We start from the raw sequence: 23,474 nt of genomic DNA on the forward strand, positions 1-23,474 counted from the left end.
AGCTTGGGAGGACACAGAGACTGATTTTGGGGCTAGGGTGGCAGCACCGTATGTCCCAAGGAAGGGCGTCAGACAAGAGCCGCATGGCCCCAAAGCTAGAAACGGTGACTAGGCTCTACCCATACCCAGTTGGCTTTGAAGCATGTAGGAGCTAGCTACTGGGTCCACATGCAACAGACTGGTGACCATTCAGAGTGTATTGGGTCAGCTTGTAACAGACAGTATGTGAAAAAGCCATTTTCCATGCCAGCTAATGCAAAGCAGCTTTTTCATTATTTCATCAACTCATCAAAATACATAGTCACACCCCAAGATTTCAGTGCGTTAGCCTAATTCAAGGTGATAGTCACAAGTGAATAATAATAGTCAAGTAGTTACTTTTGAAAATATAGAGAGGTTCACAACACCTCTTACTAGCTGATACTGTTTCACATGCCCACTGCTCCTGAAGATGATTTAGCTCCCCCCCTCTCCAGGGGGTAATCTGTTTATTTAAATTAGACTTGCTTTTGTGTAATGTTTTGCCTATATCCCTCTTTCAACTGTTATTTAATAGCTGAATAGGAAGGGGGTGTATATACATGGGACTCTGCTCGCTCCAACCTTCCTTCCCTCAAATTCAACTCTGCCCTTAAGCAGAAAAATAAGTAGGATCAGGATGCAAGGGATGTGCTGTCACTTATCGACATGAAAGCAGCTCAGTGGAAAGAAAAGGCCATTTGAAAACATCTCCTGGACACATCTGAGCAGCAGCACTTTTTATCTGTATTTGTACTTTTGACAAGCTTGTACTACTGACTGAGCAGCCAAGTGGGCTGGAGGGCAGAGGAGGAATTCTTGCACACTCCCTTTCCCCTCTGCCCATTCCAGCTATGACACATGACTGAATCATAGTGGATGAAGAAGAATGTTTTACAAATGTATGAATAATTTGGTAAACAAATTACACTTTGGAGGCTGGGCTAAGCCTCCCTTAAAAGCAGGAGAAGCAGTGGAAGGGAAACAGGAATTCAGGATTTGCCAGACTGGAGCAGACAAGTGATCCATGCACTTCAGTAGCCTGTCTGAAATGAGTTAAGGTGAGAACCTTAAGTAGCAATGTCTGAAATGGGCTATGGACAGGGAGTTCTTAGAGCTGTAGCATATCAGAGTGCAGGGATTTGCACAGTTTATTATTATTGAGAAATATCCACACTGGTGTTGGTCAGTTCAATATATGAACAGCAACTCTAAACCCAGGCTGGCTGCAACAATTCTACTTCTGTCTGCATTTCCATTTAACATTTATTTTAGTGACACCTCCCTTTTTGTTTTTTAAAACAAATTCGTGGTTAATGGCTTTTTAAAATATACCTATCTTTATATTTTTTCTAATTTACAGAAGTACTTTAAGAAATGGTTATAATGTCCCCGATGCAGGATAGAGCCCATATTTAGTATGCAGGGTGCTGACCACCGTGGCCCAATAGTCTTATTGGCTTCAAGGGGGTTATTCACATGCTTAAATACAAACACATACTTAAATACTTTGCTGGATTGGGCCAGGATGCTCAGCATCTTACACGGTGGAGTCCTATATGACCAGAGTGTGAACCTGTGATATAATAACCATATACAGTTCACTTTCTTATTTGAATGTAGCTTACTTACATCTTTCAGGAGCCTGGTCAATATGGTCTGGACAAAGGAGGGAGAAGTTACTGAAATCCTGAAAGGTGCCTGCTCCAGCAGCACAGGGGTAATGGTACATCTGGGTACATTTCTCTTCACAGCATTTGATAGTGGCTCCAAGGTGCTTACAATATGCACATCGCTGAAAAAGAGACATGCAGTTCTTTTTATGATGAAACTGAATACAAAAACTACAGTTCACAGAAGAAATCCCTTTTTTGCACAAATCAGAAAATCCATTCTCGTGTCAGCCACTGAGGTCCAGCCAGTGCTAAAGGTCTTAGTCACAGAAGCAATATTACAACCACGTATCTACTCTATAGATTTTCACTTTGCAAAGATGGCTGACAGCTTGGAATTTGGTGCTCCCTCATGGTCATTCTGGCTAAAGTTTTTTTGAGCTGGATTTTCAAGAGTACACAGAGTTGCTTAACTCTATTAGTGAATAGTAGAACTCCCACTGACTTCACTGGAAGCAGAGCTAGGGCAATGCTGAGAACTGTGGAAAGTCCCAACCCTTAACTATAACTTGCTTAACCTTCTGAGGTGCATTATGTGGCAATCCCCTAAAATGGCAAACACCAACATACAATCAAAATCTATCCTCATTATTTACTGCTGTCCATATAAACAGACTGTCATTAGCTGCAAGAACCATTTGCTTCACATGAATAAATCTGCTCTGGTAACTTCAAACTTTTTGATGGTGGAATGTATTTCCTTTACTTTTTATCTATTGTCTAATTTTAGCTATTCCTTTTGTAAAGAGGCCTGTAAAATAATCTAGAATAGTGCATGCAGAGGCTATGCGTGTTGGTACGGGCTGTTACTAGAAATGGTATAATTCTGATATTGTGAAATAACAGTGTACATTAGAATATGAAAATATGTGAAAGTACACAGGAAGTATGTTCTACTTCCGGGGTTGGCAACCTTTCAGAAGTGGTGTGCAGAGTCTTCATTTATTCACTCTAATTTAAGGTTTCGCGTGCCAGTAATACATTTTAACATTTTTAGAAGGTCTCTTTCTATAAGTCTATAATATATAACTAAACTATTGTTGTATGTAAAGTAAATAAGATTTTAAAATGTTTAAGAAGCTTCATTTAAAATTAAATTAAAATGCAGAGCCCTCCGGACCGGTGGCCAGGACCCGGGCAGTGTGAGTGCCACTGAAAATCAGCTTGCGTGCTACCTTTGGCACGCATGCCATAGGTGGCCTACCCCTGTTCTACTTAAAAGATCAACACATTATACATAGTATGGAGTGACCCTGTGTGGCAGAGTGATGGATTAGATGACCTAGTATCTCTTTCCCATCTCTAATTACTGTGATTCTGTGATACACGAGTTCAGGCAACAGACATACTTTACACAGAATCAGTACTGTTATCATTAATGATCACATTTGTATATGTGAAAAGAGAATTCCTCATGCGGAACTAACAAACAATATGCCATAGGGCCACCCCACCTGGAGTTCGTTCTGCATGACAGGTGCACCTGTCTTTGTTTCCCTTTCAGAGTCCCCTGAAACAGTCCAAACAGCTTTTCTCAGTGCCAATAGTCTTGTGGGGCTAAGTTGTTACCTAAGAAAGCCCCCGCAAGCACACAAGTCTCAATACCGTAGTGCAGACAACACATCAAATGCAGTCCTGGCGCTCTCACCACACCCAGCTCTCCAGCACTGCCCTGGCTCCCCAGCATAGTCCTCTCACGTCTCTCTGCCAGGACAATGACCCCAGCCCTTCCTACTGGAGTGCACTCCCACTCTTCCCAGCGGAAACCCCCACAGCCTCTCTGCTGGGATCATCCTTGCCATGGGAGCAGGCCTCACTCCCCCTGGATCTCTCTCAGTTCTGGGTCCAGCTTTCTGGCCCTGGAGATATCAGCAGGTAAGCTCATCCTGCCTTCAGCCCTCGCTCTCTGGCTGGGGGACACCAGCCAGCAAACCCCTCTTGCTGCTCTCTTCCCTTCAGTCTTCTCCCAGGAATCACATTCTGCTTCCTTCTGGGACTCCTCCCGTCCCTTGGTTTCTGGCAGCTCTCACCTGCTTTTCCTGACTAAACCAGTCTGCTCTGACTCATTGGGACCTGCCCTCTCAGGTCTCTCCCTGATCTTCTATAGTCCCCTGGTGCTGACCCACCCTCTTAACTGGCCAAATGGGAGCACCTGTTCTGGTACAGGGGGGATGGATTTACTTCATTCACAGAGGCCAGCCGCTCTGTGACACAATCTCTTTATTCAAGGGGGAATAAATTCCATCATCTTTCTCACCCACACCTTTCTGATTTAGTTCATCAGTCCTTTAACTTCTTGGATCTCATTACAGTCCCCAAAGCACTATAACATGCTTTTGCACTTTTTCTCCAAGGCAATAAGATTTTTTTGGGTAACACATGGCACTATAGAAAATTTGAAATAAACTGATGAAAAATTGGTCTATAACAAAGCATATAAAGTGTAAAGTACCAGGTGAGCTAATCTTTCATTATAGAAATATACACTTTAGGAATACTGGCATATTAGAGTACAAGAGCAACAACTGACACAAAGGAACATGTACTCCAATACTAGATTTGCTTAATTCTTTAGAACATAGAAAATGTACATTACCTTAATTCTCCAACATTTCACGAGTCAGAGACAAGACATAAATAATGCTCTTACCAACTCCTGGCAACTGACAACTGATTTTAAGGCAAAGAGTTTGTAAGGATATATGTCTAAGTTAATTGCTACACAGACATTCTTAAAGTCAGACCAATCCACATCCTCAGAGAAACAACCATCTGCACTGCCAACTGAAGGTATAGTGATGGGGGAAAATGGCTATTTCATTTGCAATATAAAAGAGAAACTGTCAGGTCTACAAAAGAAGCCAGTTGATTTGGGGTAGCTATTGCCAAGTATTTTGTGCAGCAAGGCTAAAAAAAAAAATAAAAAAAAAGAATGCCAACATAATGTACAGAGAAGAAAGGTTTTACAACCCTTACTGAAGACAGGTCCCATGACCTTGTTCAGCACTCAAAATTGATATGACTAAGAGGGGTTTCCTTGCAAAAAGTTTACAGAGCTGAGCTCTGGGTGCCACAAGGCTGGCTAGCAAAGATGCATTTGTATTGTCATTGCTTTACAGCTCTGCTCTAAAAATGTCCTTGCCATTGAAATGTACAGCTCCAGATATGGGAAGACATGGCATACAAGAGGTTAAGAGTCCTGTAGGGTAGAATGCATAGTGGATACCTACAACAGTACATTAAGGTGATAGGCGATATTGTGAGCATGCACAAATGAGTTTTAATATCTACTAGACTTCCAATCTCTACCTATGTATGTTACTAATGTCTCTGACTAGTAAGACTATAACTATTATAAGGTTGAAAACACTGTGACAAAGTCACTTTTAGAGACCATACCATTCACTGAATATATGATCTAGGATGCGGTATTACGAGTAAATGATGGGACTGAATGTGAGGTTCTGAAACCATGCAGCCTACAATCTGAAGCTTCGCAAACTGCAGCTGCATGCTTCTGTTAAACTACCACACAACCAGTGGCATAATTTCATATCCAGCATTCAAACTGTACAGATTAAGAATGCATGCAAGAGAGGTTTGGTAGGATTAACTCTTAGAACATTAAAATTTTCCAGCCAGATTAACCCTTTAGACAATGTCCATAGATATCTCTCATGTCAGCTTGGTGGTGGGGTGATGGAGGAATGTGTGTGTTTGTGTGTGTGTGCGCGCATGAGAAATAAATGAATGAGATGAATGAAAACATTCAAAGATTCAAAAGTTACTCAAAATGTTGAATTATCGAGTTGTAATAAATACCAGTGTTAATGACATTTAAGGCCTCAAGTTTCTGCTTTAAAATAGCCATCCAAAAAGGTACATAAATGAATGATAAAAGTAGATTTAGAGTGCATCCTTCTCCAAATTTTATGCTGATTCCTGAGATGTCAGTTAGTGGATTCCTTATCACTTTTCACAAAAGAATGGAAAATAGGATAAGAAGAGAAGAGCAAGATCTAAATAACTCTGAGAAGTACTGAAAAATGCCCAAAACATGCTGATTTACAGCATCACATAAAGAAACTGGGGAGGGGGGGAGAGGAAGGGAGATGGAAGCCCTAATTACATTTAATTGAACCCTTCAAACCCATCTGCTAAAACTACATTAGCAATGAAAAGCATTTGGCAGCTACGCAAACACACACTTTATAAACAAGGAGGCATATATCATCTGAACCATATAAAAAATAAAGAATATCAACATTTATGGAATTGATAAGATGAAGAGATAAAGCAGTCAGAAGTAATAAATCCTCACGGGGAGTTTTTGCCATAGCTGCTGACTAGAAAACGTACTTTTCCAGCAACAGAAGCCAACACTTCTCTGAAATTGGACTACAAGTTATGGCCAAGAACAAGTATGTAGTTATTGTAACTGACTGACTTTTGTGAGGGAAGTCTTCAAAAATAATGAATTAGGTGTTTTTAATGCTGTGATACATAAAAGCTCCCAGAACCAATGTTACTTTGGTTTTTTACTGCAAAAATATTTCATCAGGTCATTAGGAAAAAATCAAATTATCAAGACAGTACAAGTGTCTTTCTCCATCACCACACTGTATATTCAAAGATAATAAGAGACTAAAGGAAGGTATAGAGTTTTCAAGATGACCAACAATGGGTAGATGAAATTACATCAGAGTCTCAGGAACTGTGTGTCTTGAACCCTGGTCCACAGAGCTATTTGGAGCTAGCTGGTTCCAACCTGCCACCAGGAACCTGCTAACTGTTGTCAGAATAGGAGCTGATCTCAGACAAAGGACCTCAGTCCTGGGAGCTGATTGGCAGAATGCTGAAGGTCTTGATTGGTACACAGCTCCTATTTAAACCTAGCAAAGGAATAGGAAGTCATCCATGCAACTGGATCCACCGTGCTCTGGACTGTATGCCTTTTGCTTCCTGCTCCCGCTACCCGGGCTTGATTTCCTGGTATCCCAACTTGGTCTCACTCTGGTTACCGAGCCATGGTTCTGCTGTCAAGTTCATCTCCTGGTAACCTGACCCCTGCCTGCATCCTGACACTCGGACTTTTGGTTTGCCCTCTGATCTGTCTTGGACTCCTGATATCTGGCCTGGCCTGAGTCCCGACTCCTGCTTTGACCACTAGGTCAGACGGCCCATGTTCAAGTCAGGACACAGCTAAAGGTGACGGCATATGGGGCTCCTCTCAGAGCATTCAACGCTGCTGCAGGGATTAAAAATGGCAAGCTGTCAAAGCAAGCATGAAATTATTACAGTCTCCTGGGCTGAAGGAAAGTCCTTGCACAGTGCTATAAATTAGTTAGAAAGTTCAGGTTTTGTTCACAGCTTATTCAAGAAAATTATCAGGAACAATAAGACAGGCCACTTTCCTATTCAAAAGCCCTTCACTGGCTACCCACTGCTCTTTACATGAAGACCAAGCTTCTAGTGATTGCCTTCAAGACCCAGCAGAACTCCAATCCTGCCTACATTTCTGATTTTATTTCTAATTACTGTTCTCTCAGTCATTTGACTCTGCACATGCTTCCATCTAATTGCTCCCCTTCAATTTTTTTTCTCACACTCATCTTTGTGCCTTCATCTATGCTACACCATACATTGAGAACAGCCTCCCTGATTTTCTAAACCAAATAGCCATCTTCTCCTTCAAATTTCAATTTGAAACTTACTTAACTCATTAGGTTCATTAGCTCCAATCTGCCACTGTAACATGACTCATTTCTTTATACTTTAAAAAAAAGAAACTAGAAATCCATAGCAGAGGCAACTTCTCTCTTTCACTCACTGTGGGGAAACCACCTCCCCAAATGAGCAGAATCAGCATTTTTTAATTCTACCTCTATCCTCCCCATACTCCGTTTGGTTTTCATCTTTGTTGTTGTTACACCATAGACCTGCTAGCCCTTGAATACTACCATTAACCTAAGGGATGAGTACTGAGCTCATGACTTAAATGTCTTTCTAGAAAAACAGGAAATGCAACTGGTTTATTGTTCAGAAATAAGTATCAAGAGAAACTGATTAAACAGAAATTATAGAACTGCCACCGCAAGAGTTTATTGGGTACCTACTCCACATTATAAAAAGGTGCACTTATTGATCAGGATTGGAATATATGCAAATAGGGTGACCAGATGTCCCGATTTTATAGGTACAGTCCCGATATTTGGGGCTCTCTCTTATATAGGCGCCTATTACTCCCCACCCCGCTGTTCCGATTTTTCACACTTGCTGTCTGGTCACCCTATATGCAAAGCAGAGATTAGCGCATGTATGTATCTCAGTTGAGGGTGTTGCAGGCTAACTTAACAATTTTCAATGTATGCTGTAAAAAAAGAAACTTGTTGGCAGACATGTCAGCCTTGGTGTTAACCAGATAAAAGTAAATCTGATAAAAGTAGCGTAAGCTAAAATTATAGAACAAAAGCTTGGTTTTGTCCATAAATTATCAAAACATCAAACTACCTGATCCTTAGAGCGGCTGAGACCCACCAATGCTCATTGGCTTCATGGGAAGTTGAGGATCAGGCCCTAAAAGCTAGAGCAATAGAAGGATTGTTGGCTCGGTCCTCACTGTTAAAAATATTCTTGATTTCAAAAAGTGCCTTTATGAAAAAATTGCATCCTCTATGTTAACAGATTTCCACTACTGAGGTGGAAAAATATTCATCCAAAAACACAGAAAAAAATTTAACTGAAGAGAAGATTATAACAATATGGGTTCTGATCCAGCTGCTACCAATAGCAAATCAAAGGCTATATATAATGCCACATTTTATAATTGTTTCATAGCCTTTAGTACTCTTAATTAAAGTGAATACGTATAAATCAATTGCATTATGAAGAAATACTGTTGATTTTAGAGAAGAGGTCAAAATTATGACTTAGAATGGAAACGTATATGCAATCTTACCAATGCAGCAAAATCCAGTAAAATATGAATTTTATCATTCCAAAACTTATTTTGGATAAAATGACAGACTTTATACTTTGCTTTAGCTTTTAAAATGTTAGCTGATAAATAACAGAATGCAATGAATGATTTTCATTTAAAATAGTGTACTGTACCAAGTAGATGACCCACCTGTTCTATTTTATTGACCTTGCACAATTTAATCTATACAGAACAGTACAGCTGTATAAACTGTTATCTTTCAAATGGTTAAGCTATTGAAAATTGTTGTGATGGACTCATATTAGGAGGATAAAGAGAATAATACCGTATGGTCCTGGCATTAATGACACCTCAAAGAAACTTGAGTGTAAACGGTGGTTAATGAGACGTGCTACCGTTGTTTTGACAAACATCATCGGTTGCTCTATGATCTGGCAAAAGCCTTGTAATGCTTATGAGCACACATCACTATCAGGATACCTAATATCGAATCCGTTTTCTAAGTATTGTAGATAATTGAGAAAAATTAAACACACCAACATGTTGACAAAGGAGAGTAAGCAATTTTCCATTATATGACTGCTTTAAAAAGGTACTATGTTATTTGCATATCCAGCAGTACCCATTATTTTCTAATCTTTTAAATTTTGGATTAACAATGCCAGATATAGGGAGATGATTCAAAGCTGATAATGAGCAGGACAACCAGAGATTGGTTATTTTAAACTTGAAGATTTAATAAAAAATTAAACAACAAAAAACAGGAAATTAAAATTCAGATTGCTCTAGCTTAGATTTTAATTGCACTGTAATTGTAATTTTCTTTTACCACCATAACTTACTAAATGAAACATTTTGAAGCACCAGCAAACTCTAATGTAATTTAAAAGGCAAACTTGAAACCTGAGAAAACATTTCCTTCCCTTAGTTTGTTTAAAACAAACAAACAAACAAACAAACAAACAAACAAACAAACAAGACCAATACGTGCCTATGTCAGGCTCTTGGTGCTTTCATAACTTTAAAAACTCACAATATTATGAAGTACAGTATATATTACATACAAAAAAACATGTGAAAAGAATGCCAGTGTTGCAAAGTCAAGCATTGAAAAGTTAGGAAATACCAGAATTAAGGTTGACAGAATGCATTATGATTACATGCAATTAAATGCAGCATGTATTTAATCACAAGATCATATACTATTTTTTCCACAGGATTCCAGCCTCACTCAGTGCACAGGATGGATGGTGGTCAATGAATAGACATTATTCATTACTTCTTTTTATCCTCCTATTAATGTATGGACTCTATGCTGCATTGAAAGTACACCATCCAAACTCTGCACTGAATGCTAAATAATTAATTTCCTAATGGGCGTGTCTATAGTGCATTCTCTGTACTATCAGTTATGAAAGTATTAATAAATTTATCTTCACAACCTCTTTGTAAGAGGAAGGGGCATTATCCCCACTTTATAGATGGGGAAGTGAGGCAGAGAGGAATTAAGGCTAAAATTGACAACATTATACACCAGTTTTGGGTGCCCATTTTGATACATCTAAATAACCTGATTTTTTCAGAGTACTTAGCATTTTTATAGCCCTACATATTTGAAGCTGTGCAGCTACAACTTAGGCAAATCAGGTCACAGGTGTTTGAAGCTGGTCACCCAGAAAATGTGGCACATATAATAACACTGCTCTACAGCCAAAATGCTTCTGAAATAAATGTGGTCACTAATTCTGGGTCACTGAGAATGAAAATGATGCTTAAAATTGTTGATTGGCTCTAGTTTTCAAGATATGCTATTGGGTCAGTATATACGACCCTTGACTTGGGAATGGCGGAGGATAAGTGAGTTATAAAGGGAAGGGATCTCAATTTAAACCAGAAATGACTAAAATACATCTTTGACTGGATCTATGAATAAATCTATGACTGGGTTTGGACAGTACTTGCTTTTTAGGCAAAACAAGGAATGATGCAATCTGAAGCTGGTATTGCATCATACATGATATGAATTGCATCATGTTATTCCTAGAAGTCATGGATGATGCAATCATAACGAAGCTTACATCACTCTGCTGAACAAATTGCCCTATATCAGCTCTAGAAATCATACAGTGTCGTGCTCTCTTATTTGTCAGGGTTTGATTTTGCAAAGGGACACATTTCTGTTTAGCCAAAGTGAGCAGAGATGCCTCGTACTTGTGTGTACAGTGCAGATAACTTCTGCTATGTTTGTGGTGAAGTGACTTTTGCATCACAAAAGCGCAGTATAACCACGATAGTTAAGAAAGCTTAACACCTTTATTTTGGCTGCAAAATTGGAGATCAGGACAAGAGGCCCCACACATATGCTGCAACACTTGTGCAACAAATCTTCGCCAGTGGTTGAACAGGAAAAGAAAATCTATGCCTTTTGCAGTGCCAATGATTTGGCGAGAGCCAACAGATCATACCAGCAATTGTTACTTCTGCATGGTGCCTCCAGTTGGGAAAGGTGTGTCAAAGAAGAAAAAGTGGACTGTGCATTATCCAAACATTCCATCAGCTATATGCCCAGTACCCCACGGTGAAGAACTGCCGGTTCCTGATGCACCAGAATCATTCTCACTTGAGTCAAACGAGGAAGAGGAAGAGGATGAAACTTCTGGTCCTGAACCATCAATGTCACAGGACCCACATTTTCTCCCATCCTCCTCCTCTGAACCACACCTTGTAACACAAGGTGAACTGAATGACCTTGTCAGGGATTTGGAACTACCCAAGAGTAAGGCAGAGCTGTTGGGCTCCAGACTCCATCAGTGGAATCTCCTGGCAGGTGATGTTAGGGTTTCCATGTTCCGTGACCGTCAAAAGGATCTTGTCCCATTCTTCTTCATGGAAGGTGATCTTGTAGCCTGCAACAACATCGATGGTGTGATGGCAGCCCTCAACATCGTTCACGATCCAGATGAGTGGAGACTGTTCATTGATTCATCGAAGACGAGTCTTAAAGCTGTTTTACTTCATAATGGCAATGTTTTGCCATCAATTCCAGTTGGTCATGCAGTCCATATGAAGGAAATCTATGACAACATGAAACAACTTTTGAGGTGCCTAAACTATGACCAACATCAGTGGCAGCTTTGTGGCAATTTGAAGGTTGTTGCTCTCTTGCTTGGTCTGCAGACTGGATACACAAAGTACTGCTGTTTTCTCTGCGAATGGGATAGTCGTGCAAGAGATTCCCACTACATCAAGAAAGACTGGCCACTCCGACAGTCATTGGAGCCTGGGAGGAAAAGTGTTCAGCATCCACCACTTGCTGAATCAAGGAAAATTTTGTTACCACCCTTACACATCAAGTTGGGTCTGATGAAGAACTTCGCCAAGGCCATTGACAAAACACAAGCAGCTTTCAAGTACCTCCGTGGAAAATTTCCAAGGTTAAGTGAAGCTAAGATAAAGGAAGGTGTCTTTGTTGGTCCTCAGATTCGTGAACTTCTTTAAGATGATCCATTTGATAGTGCACTGCATGGCAAGGAAAAGACGGCATGGAAAGCCTTCCAGTTAGTGGCAATAAATTTTCTCGGAAACAACAAGGCAGACAACTACAGGTTGTTGGTGGAAAACCTCGTCAGGGCATACAAAAGCCTTGGTTGCAACATGTCACTAAAGAGACATTTTTTGCACTCTCATCTAGATTTTTTTCCACCAAACTGCAGAGCAGTGAGCGACAAGCATGGCGAGCGATTTCACCAGGACACTGCAACGATGGAGAAACGCTATCAGGGCAAATAGAGCCCATCCATGCTTGCAGACTATTGCTGGACAGTGACAAGAGATGCTCCATTTAATGAATACAAGAGACAAGCCAAGAAGCGCCGAGTAGACACTGAATAGGACTAAACTATGTGCATAATAGTTTTTCGCCTTTTGTTTCATAATAAATTTTATTTATATAACCCTTTTGCTGATTTTTAAAGTGTTACAGGACAGGTGAAATATTATCATGTAAAGCAACGATAAACACATGAAAAAAACTAGGTTTACAATTTATGATTAAAACTCTACTATCTACACAATATACATAGACATAAAATGTAAAAACTTAAATATCTTAGAAACAAAACAACTGATTGGCTACTAATTGTCATATTTGAATTCAGCACATCAAAATACATAATAAATAGCACATTTTATCTCTGAAGCAGACGACTTCTCAAAAATTGTAGACCAGTGTAATTAGTGACCAACTGTGAACATTTTGTCCTAAGTGACCTGCCAACATCACATGTAACCTTAATTCTGGCATATACTAATTCTTCAATACTTAAGTTTCCAATCTTAACATTATTTTAACAGTTTTTGTATGAAATTTCAAATTTTTTTTTAAACACAGCAAAATTAAAATTATATTCTGTGGAACCATATTTACCACCACATGGGTCATCCGCAAAGTTGGGTCCTTTAGAGCCACACCACAGATTTCAACCACTTGAGCTACTGGACTAACTGGATGGCTACTGGCAGCAGCAGTAGACTATTATTTTCCAGGTAGACCAGCCCGTGGGGTCGGGGATTGAAACACACACACTTACCACGGGTTTACACAACTATTTGCAGACAGCAGAAGCCTCAAGGATCCTGGATTCTATCCCAGAACCTGGAGGGCAATGTGCTCTAGTAGTTATAGACCATTCTGCTCCTGTCTACCTTACCTGACTCCTGCTCTGTAGAGATATATTTGTAGAAGATTATAATTTAGAGACGCTCCCTCACAAGGGACAGCATTATGAACATATAAATTTGGAGATGTGTACCCTGGAGGTGGGGGTTGGGAGCACCACGTGGCTATGTGCAGCAGTTCACCTGATAGGCTCTCCAGTTTGTTTTATTATAGTTTTATTCCTTTCTCATTCACTGATTCATTATTTAATGAACCCCAAGAACATTACATGGTGTCTAAAGTGCTGAATGAGCAGGAAACTGCAGTGATTTTGAAGTTAACTTGGGTTTGCAACTGAAAGCAGGAACAAAGGGAGGCACCAAAGAAGCACATGGAGCACCAGGCACAAAGGCTTTTGCATGTATTTGGTGAGCACAACAGTAGCTCGACTAGCTTAAGAGGGGGGGAAAAAAAGCCAAAAATTGATGTGTTGCAACCTCATTCCAATCTGCAATTGTCAGGCAATGCTGCCAAGAACTGGAAAACATTCAGACAGAGATCTGAATTGTATTTAGCAGCCACAGGGGCAGAGGAGAAAAATGATAAAAGTGAAACCATCAATCTTATTGTATGTTGTTGGGGATGAAGCATTGGATATTTATAATAAATTTAAGTCTGAAGAAGATGAAAGCATGAAGTTCAGTAAAATACTGACTATATTTGAGGAACACTGCATGCCAAATAAGAATGAAACCTTTGGGAGACCCAAATGTTTATTATATGCATGCAAAAAAATGATAACACCATAGAGCAATATGTCACCGAATTAAGGAAACTCAATAAAACCCGTGACTTCGGTGAGTTGACAGAATCTCTGGTCAGAGATAATCTAATACCACAAATGATTTTGTGCGTTAAGAAAGAGACTGATCCGGAAGGAGATTTAACTTTAGAAAAAGCTCTCCAAATATGCAGGGCAGCAGAAACTGTGAAAGCACAAGCCAGAGAGCTGAATTCACCAGAAGGGGTTATCCATGTACTAAGTTCAAAAGAATATAGCCAGAATAAGTCAAATCAAAGAGTGGAACCTCTAGCTATAAAAACCACTGCTAGGGGGAAGACTGGTTTTCAGATGGTTATGTGGAAGTTGTGGATCACAGCATGCCCCCAAACAGTGCGTTGCCTTTGCAAAACTCTGTCATAAATGTGGGAAAAATAATCATTTTGCAAAATGCTGCAGATCCCAAATGCAGAAAAGTCAGGTGCATTCAGTTAAAGACACTCTTGTTGAGGAGCTTTTCTGTAGATGAACTGGGATCTAGCAAGCATGATGAGAGGGACTGGATACTGCCTGTGACTGTGAATGGAATAATTATTCCACTGAAACTGGACACAGAAGCTCAGGTTAATATTCTGTCTGAACAAGATTATGAAAGACTGAAAATAAGACCAAAACTGGCACCAACAAAAATAAAAGTAACTGGTTATTCTGGAACAAATATACCACTGAAGGAGAGGTGCATTGCTAGCAGCAACCATTTAAAAATAAAAATGTACAGGCTCCCTTTCATTGTAGTGCTAAAGGAGGTGACATCAATTTTAGGCCTGGCTGCATGTGAGAAACTCAATCTGCTAGCATGGGCACTGCTCTCACTACAAGATCATACTGAACTTGGCTATGAGGTACTCTTTCTGGAATATCAAAGGTTGGGTTGCTTGCATGGTGAACATAAAATTTGGATAAAGCAGCAGGTCCCTCCAGTTCTCCATCCATGTAGAAAGATGCCATTTGCACTCTGATAAACCCGAGTCTGAGCTTGCAAGAATGGAAGCAATACAAGTAATACAAAAAATTGAGGTGACAACATAATGGGTGAGCTCCCTTGTCATTATGGAGAAAAGTAACTGCCAGCTACACATATGCTTAGATCCCAGAGACCTCAACAAGGCTATAAAAAGAACATTTCAAACTATCAACCAGAGAAAAAAAATATGGCTCAATTTGCAAATGCTAAATATTTCAATAAATGGGATGAATCCTCAGGTTTTGGCAGCTAAAATTAAATGAAGAAAGCTCAAAGTTATGCACATTTAATACCCCATTTGGAAGATACTGATTCTCATGCTTACCTTTCGGCACAGCTTCAGCACAGGAGCATACCACAAAACCAGACATAAGATCTATGAACATATTAATGGTGTTGACACCTCAATGGATGACATCATCATCTGGGGCTCAATGAAAGAGTATGATTGTAGACTTTGGGATGTCCTGGATGCAAATACTGATGCAAACCTCAGAGTAAATATGGAGAAATGTGTTTGAGGGATTACAGAACTGACTTTTGCTGGGGCCATTATTTCCAAGGAAGGTATAAAGCCTGATAAGAGGAAGATTTCAGCCACTGAAATGATGCTACATCCCCCAGTCAAAGAAAGATGTCCAGTGGTTCCTGGGAATGGTTAATAATCTTGGAAAATTCATACTTAATCCCCCAAAGCAGCAGCTTTGAGAAAATTCCTAGAGAATAAAAATGAATAGTATTAAGGTGCAGAACAGGAGGCATCATGAGAAGGTTTAAAACAACTAATTCAAGAGCCAGTGTTGAAGTTCTAGGCACCAGGAAGGCCTATTAAAATTTCAGCAGATGCTTCATAGTCTGGGTTAGGTGCAGTGATTTTACAGAAGCATGAAGATTGTTGGCAACCAGTGGCATATGCATCCAAATCACTGACTGACACAGAAACCAGATACACACAGATCAAGAAGGAGCTTTTATGAATTTTGTTTGCCTGTGAGAGATTCAATCAGTATACGTAAGGATAGACAGTGGAAGCTGAAATGGACCACAAACCCCTGATAGTGCTATTTAGCAAACCGCTAAATGACTGTACCTTAAGGACTCAAAGAACGATGATAAAGCTGCAAAACTGTGATTTGGTTGTGACCTACATGCCTGGTAAATTCATGTTCACTGCAGATGCACTTTTCAGAGCAGTGGCAGAGAAGACGTTAGAGACAGAGATGCAAGCCTATGTAGATCTGATTGTAAAGTAAATTTGCATAGCTAACAGGAAACTACAACAAATAGGAGAGGAAATGGAGAAAGATGAACTGTTGGGAATCCTCAAAGAAGTGATAATTAAAGGGTGGCCTGAAGAAATAAGCAGTTGCTGTCCAAGTATAACAGAGTACTGGAACTGCAGGCATGAATTTACTGTGATAGATAAGGTGATTTTCAATGGCAGTAAGGTTGTAATTCCAATGAGCCTTCAAAAAGAAATGCTATGGAAGATACACAAGGATCATTTAGGAATTGAGAAGTGCACACAATGAGCATGAAAGGTGTTGTATTGGCTGTGGATCAATCACAACCTCGCTACTGTGGTAGGAAACTGTTTTTCCTACTTGAAATACAAGCCTTGCCAACAAGCAGAGCCTCAGACTTCATCCAGTTGCACAAAGGCCTTATGAGAAGATCAACACTGACTTATTTACTTGGCAATCAAAGGATTATTTAATAGTCCCATATTATTCGCTGTGTCCAGAAATTTGTACACTGAACAGTACTGATAGTAAGTCAGTGATAGCCGGTTTGAAGGGAAACTTCTCCAGACATGGAATTCCATATGACGTCTTTAGTGATAATGGGCCACAATTTTCCAGTGCAGATTTTAGGCAATTTGCCATAGATGGGGATTTTCATCACAAAACCTCAAATCCAAATTACCCCCAATCAAATGGACTTGCAGAAAGGTCTATACAGTAACTCCTCACTTAATGTTATAGTTATGTTCCTGAAAAATGTGACTTTAAGCGAAATGATGTTAAGCGAATCCAGTTTCCCCATAAGAATTAATGTAAATGAGGGGGTTAGGTTCCAGGGAAATTTTTTTACACACACACACACACACACACACACACACACACACACACACACACACTATAAGTTTTAAACAAACAATTTAATACTGGTACACAATGATGATGATTGTGAAGCTTGGTTGAGGTGGAGGAGTCAGAAGGTGGGATATTTCCCTTACTGCAAAATGATGAACTAGCAATTGGCTAATCCCTCAAGGGTTAACTCTCTCACTCTACAAGGCAGCAGGAATGGAAGGAGATATGCGTATTTCCCCTTTAAGTACACTGCCTTGTAAATTAGATCAGCTTGCTGAGACCGCAGCTGCTGCAAGCTCCCTCCGTCCTGAGCCCTGGTGTGTGTCCCCTGCTCTATGGAAGATGGGGTAAGCGGAGTGCAGGAGCAGGGGGAGGGGGACACCCTGATATTAACCCCCCCTCTTCCTTCCCTCCCCCCCCGCACAGCAAGCAGGAGTCTCGGGGAGCAGCTCCAAGGCAGAGGGCAGGAGCAGCACATGGCAGTGGGGGGGAAAGACAGCTGCAATTGCTAGCCTGCGGGGCAGCTGCAGGACAGGGAACTTAGGGGGGCTGCCGGTCCACCCTAGTTCCAAGCCCCCACCAGCTAGCTGCAATGGGCTGCTCTTTCTGAAGCAGTAGACAAAGCAGGTGGCTGCCAAACGACGTTAGAAGGGAGCGTTACACAACTTTAAACGAGCATGTTCCCTAATTGATCAGCAACGTAACAACAAAACCACATTAACCGGGACGACTTTAAGTGAGGAGTTACTGTACAGACAGTAAAGAACCTTATGAAAAAGATTTTTGATAGTGGGGGTGATTTGTATAAAGTGTTATTGGTTTACTGAAATACACCCCTGGAGAATGGCTTTTTCTCCAGTTCGGCTGTTAATGGGAAGAAGGATCATATCTAATTTACCAATTATTGATAACTTGCTGAAATCTCGTAACAATGAAACCATGTAGAAGATGAAACAAAATCAGAAGTGGAAGCAGAAATATTATTTTGACAAAAGAGCCCGTGATCTCCCATCTCTTAACCCAAGTGATAGAGTATGCCTGAGGAATTACACCTCTAATACTTGTGGCCAAAGGGGTACTATTAAAGAACAGCTGCATCCAAGGTTTTATGTAGTCTAGACAGACCACGGGGGATGCATTTTGACGTAATCGAAGGGATCTATGAGTAATTCCAGAAAGTTCCAACACGTGGACAGTAGCTGTGGACTCTGGTATTTCTCATCTGACTGATCTTTTATTATCAACGAACAAAGGAGAAACTGTCAAGGAACAAGAGAACAACTCAGACTCTAATGAAAGGCTGATACTGAGAAGATCAGAACGGGAGATTAAAACGTCCTGAAAGATTCCTAGAGACTTGCTAATGTTACTGGTTTTGAGGAAAGTGAGCGGTAAAGACTCGCTCAAGAATGATGTGCTGGTAACCTCTCCTCTCAAAGCAGTTGACACATTGGGTTTATGGAAATGTACTAGATGGGTTGAGAATTTAATGCACGAGTTATTAGATAGTTGTTAGCTCTGTGTGTGTGTGTGTGTGTACATATATATTTTTGGTAAAAAAGTGACATCAAAGAGCGGGAGTCAGCTTATAAATGGGTCTACACCAAAATTTGATGATTTTAAACTATATGGAATCATTTAATAGAATATCTAATACACTGTCGTTTTGTTTACCTGGAGCGTCTGCAGGCATGGAGCCCCTCAACTCCCTGTGGCCGCGGTTCGCCGTTCCCAGCCAATGGGAGCTGCGAGAAGTGGCACCACTTCCCGCAGCTCCCATTAGCTGGGAACGGCAAACCGCGGCCACTGGGAGCTGAGAGGCTCCGTGCCTGTGAATGCTCCAGATAAAACGCCCAGGCCCGCTAGCGGCTTACCCTAACGGGCCAGTAGCCAAAGTTTGCCAACCCCTGAAATATAGGGTCGTCTTATGAAAGGGTCATACAATTTTTGCTATTTTTACCTAGCCATCTTGGGGGGACGGCTTATAAACAAACAGGCTAATGAATGAGTATATACGATAATTGTTTTTTCTTTAAGAGGAAAGCTATAGAGATATGTTTGTAGATTATAATTTAGACGCTCCCTCATAAGGGGCAGTATTATGAACATAGGAATTTGGAGATGTGCCCTGGAGGTGGGAACCCTGCATGGCTATGTGCAGCAGTTTACCAGAGAAGCTCTCCAGTTTGTTCTAATAAAGTTTTATTCCTTTCTCATTCACTGGTTTGTTATTTAATGAACCCCAAGGTTGTTACTCGCTCCCATCCACCTCTGATTTTTATTCTACCCCACCCATTTCTGCTCCTCATACGTCTGCATTCCAGTCAGGCTGCTTCCTCTGCCTCTGTGTTACCTGGGAGCCACTGGAAGAACAGAAGAGAAAGTTTCCCTGGTGTCAGTTCTGATGCTTGGCAGCACAGCAGACCCCAGTAGCCTGGAAGACCAATGATAGGAAATGTCCTGCTCGACCCTGCAGCCCTGGGCTGGAGCACAGAAAGTCTGATAGGCACATATGAGCTGTGTGGAGATGGACCATGCCCAGTTCACATGCAATGTTCAACAAATTTAGCTGCCATATGCTAATAAGTCTCTATGGAGCATGTGCAAACCAAGAATTTCAAAGGCTTATAACTTGGCCAATTTAGACAAATGTTCATAGGGATGACAAAGGCATATCCCTCAAACTAGGACATCTCCACTGCCAAATTTAAAGCCCCTGTTCCAAAGCATGGGGACACTAGAGCTTCTCACCAAAACAGATACAAATTTTTTTAACATGAGCTAAATTAATTTTTTCCATAATCTTGTTCTCGGAAACAATTGAACTGTTTTAGCTGAAACTTTCCCAAAAACTTCAGCTTGAAGTTGACTCCTAGCATGGAGTATTGCAGCTTGAATGGTTAAAGTTTGGCAAAGTTATAAGCAACTGAAAATAGGATCTTCTAATGGAAAGTATTGGGCAACCTTAACTTAGGTAATAGCTACCAGCTACACCTATAGCTAAACCACTCAGGATATGCATACACTGAAAAAAACCTCCTGCAATAATGAGTCTCAGAGCCCAGGGTCTACAGACTCGAGCTCATGCAATGGCACTAAAAATAGCCATGTAAACATTCCCACTTGACCTCTAAAAACCAAGGGGAGAGGGCCAGTGTTTGATTAATTTTGACGTGGATGAAACTAATTTGGAATAAGACACTCTTATTCTAGAATAAGAGCATCCATACCTGGAATTAATCAGGAATAGTTAATCCACTTTAAATTCCCATTCTACTTTATTCCAGATTAACTTTCATGTGTAGACAAGCCCTAATATTGATAGCAGTACTACTAAGCACAACACATTTAGCAAAAGTGGATACACCTGGATAAATCACTTTCATCATTGTCAATCTGAAGGTCTGGAAGGCTGCCCTGTTTTCTCTGCTTCCCCATTTAACTACTTCATTTACCTTGTAATTTTTTTAAAACTTAAAGGTAAATTCTAGTGAGGTATAAAGCATTTGGATAAATAGCTATAGGATAGTCTCTTGCTTTGCTGTTTCTGGGGCTTTTGTCATTGGGGAGTGAAAGACCCTCCTATTTCCCTCTCCTCTGAAGGCAGGGATATAGAGAAATTAAAGTTCTTGGGCATATTTGAACTTCCCCTTCCCAGCAGCCAGCCACCCCATTAATCTTAGTCTCAATATCCACAATGATGAATGAGCATGTTAGCAGGATGTTTCTGACAAAATGATCAGCAGTGAGATAGTTAACAATGTTTGACATTTAAATTATTATAATTAGGCTTCGGGGTTAGCCCCCCCCAAGAGACGAGTGGGGAAGATCAGACCCTGTCACTTATTGTTTCAGGCTGCTTGTTTGCAGGCTCAGGAACACAACATTGCATCAGTTCTACTTGGTTCATATTTGGAAGGTTTTCTTCACATCCAGAAGGGGTAGTAACTTCATTTAGGAAGTAGGAAAGAAAGAAAAAGAAAAGAAACAAAGCTTAGAGCCTGAAACACAATTCTGTAGTAGTGAGCAGATTCTGTAGGAAATTCTGCAGCCATAGTACTGTGGAAAACACCCGCCCTCCTTATTACTGGCAGGGCTGATAGTGCTGTCTATTATTAAGGTTGCCTGACATTCCCACTTTAAGACCCTCTTTTTATCAGTGTATAACTTTGCCAAACAAACCAGTTGAGCTGAAATTTTACATGGCAGATGTGTGCTTCAGGCTGATATTTTATTTCATTTTTTTTTTTTTTTTTAATTTGAGCCAAAACAGTTTAGCTGTTTCTGAGAATGAGGCTACAGAAAAATACATGTTGGGCACATTACAATTTACTGGTAACCTCTTCATTGAACAGCTCTAACGTTGCCCCTGTGCTTTGGAGCAAGGACTTGAAATTTTGCATGGGGTGGCCTTTGTGTAAGGAGTGTGCTTTTTGCCTTCCCCATGAAAATCCGCCCCAATTTGACCATATTATAAGCCTTAGAAAACTATCACAATTTGCACATGCCTAATAGAAACTCCGATTTTAGCAGCTAAAATCCCTGAAGATTCTGAGCATGCTTGATCCTCTCTCTCACAGGTCCCAGTGATGATGAGACTGCACATGAACCATCCCCACAGAATGACTGATCGTGCTCCAGCATAGGGCAACAGGAGTGAAGCTGCACTTTCCCTGTAATGGGTGCTCCAAGCTGCTCCAGTCCAAGGGTGAGGGACTGGCACTAGAAATGAGAGCAGGGAGCCAGTATCTTCTGTGTTCTCAATGACTGCACCTACTGGCACCTAGACAGCATGGAGAAGAAAGCAGTGAGTCATATGTAGAGGGGACAAAGACATAAGAGAACCCACACGGGAGAGCACCCATATGAATGCTGCGAGTGCGGGAAAAGCTTCACTCAGAGCTCATCCCTTATCACACATCAGAGAATCCATACAGGAGTGTGGGAGGGAAAGGAATAGGTGGGGGTAAGGAGGGGCAGCAAGAAACTGGGACTGGCTGAGCAAGGAAACTGGGAGTCAAGTGGAAGCTGGGACTGGGAGCTAGTGAGGAAAATGGGAGTGACAGGGACTGGAAATCAATTGGCTGGAGGGGATTGGGAGAATACTGAAATCAGCTGTGGTGGTGGGGAGACTGGGACTGGTTTAACAAGGAGACTGGGACTAGGAACCAGAGTGTGGCCGGGGCAACAGATCTGACAAAAAGCTGGGGAGGGGGAAGGGAAATAATTCTGATATGGAGCCGGGGGATTTGAGGAGAAGAAGGAATGGAAACTAGACTGGATTAGGAGCCCAAGGAGGGAGATAAGTACTGAGACCTGGTGGCGGGGAAGAGACAGATCAGATGAAGAGCCAGGAGAAGGAAACTGGACTGGCTAGGCAAGAAGAATGGGAAGGGAGGGAGGAAAGAGAGAACTGGGACTCAGATGGCAAGTGGACTGGGACAAAGAGCATGGGGTGGGGAAAAGACAGGCCTGGGACATGGATAGGTTGGAAGGGAGGGGGCAGTAGGGTCAAAAGTTAGAAATGGGCAGAAGCGTCTGTGTCCACTAGAGTATACAACCTCCAAAACCTGAAATGGAACCTCAGGGTATGTCTACACTGAAGGAAAAACAAAACAAAACAGCAGTGAGTCTCAGAAACCAGGTCAACTGACTTCAGCATGCAGAGCACATGCTACAGGGCTAAAAATAGCAGGGTTGACATTCCTGTTTGGAATGGAGCCCAGGCTCTGAAATCTGGCAAGTGGGGAGAGTCTCGGAGTTCAGGCCCCAGCCTGAATGGGAATGTCTACACTGATATTTCTAGCCATGTAGCATGAGCCAGTTGACCCTAGCTCTGAGACTTGCTGCTGGGGGGGATTCCAGAGTCATACCATTCCTCTGCTGTCAGCAAATATCCATTAAACCCACTGGCAAAAAGTGTCCTATCCCTGGTCCATATCAAGGATAATATGCTGCGAACATGATGGAATTTATGTCTTCTCAGTTTGCTTTTATAAAAACCTAGGAAATTACACACATACAAACTATTGTTGAAAGAATGCAAGAATTAAAGTTGCCTGTGCAACCTTAATTTGTCTCCTTGTGCATATGCATTATGATACAATCTTCAATTACATGATCAGATACTAATTTTTCCACAAAAAGAAGAACAGGAGTACTTGTGGCACCTTAGAGACTAACAAATTTATTAGAGCATAAGCTTTCGTGGACTACAGCCCACTTCTTCGGATGCATAAGTGGGCTGTAGTCCACGAAAGCTTATGCTCTAATAAATTTGTTAGT

General features: G+C 41.0%; 1 protein-coding gene across 1 annotated transcript in view; it reads right to left on the reverse strand.

Moving 5' to 3' along the window:
- KMT2C (lysine methyltransferase 2C) overlaps nucleotides 1-23,474 on the reverse strand; it is a 328,785-nt gene that overhangs the window by 152,870 nt on the left and 152,441 nt on the right. Inside the window, exon 8 of the mRNA XM_034759976.1 lies at nucleotides 1,651-1,813. Coding sequence (XP_034615867.1) covers nucleotides 1,651-1,813 — 163 coding nt within the window. The remainder of the gene's footprint in view (nucleotides 1-1,650; nucleotides 1,814-23,474) is intronic.

This window comes from Trachemys scripta, chromosome 2, assembly GCF_013100865.1.
Source record: "Trachemys scripta elegans isolate TJP31775 chromosome 2, CAS_Tse_1.0, whole genome shotgun sequence".
In the NCBI taxonomy this organism is placed as follows: Eukaryota; Metazoa; Chordata; order Testudines; family Emydidae; genus Trachemys; species Trachemys scripta.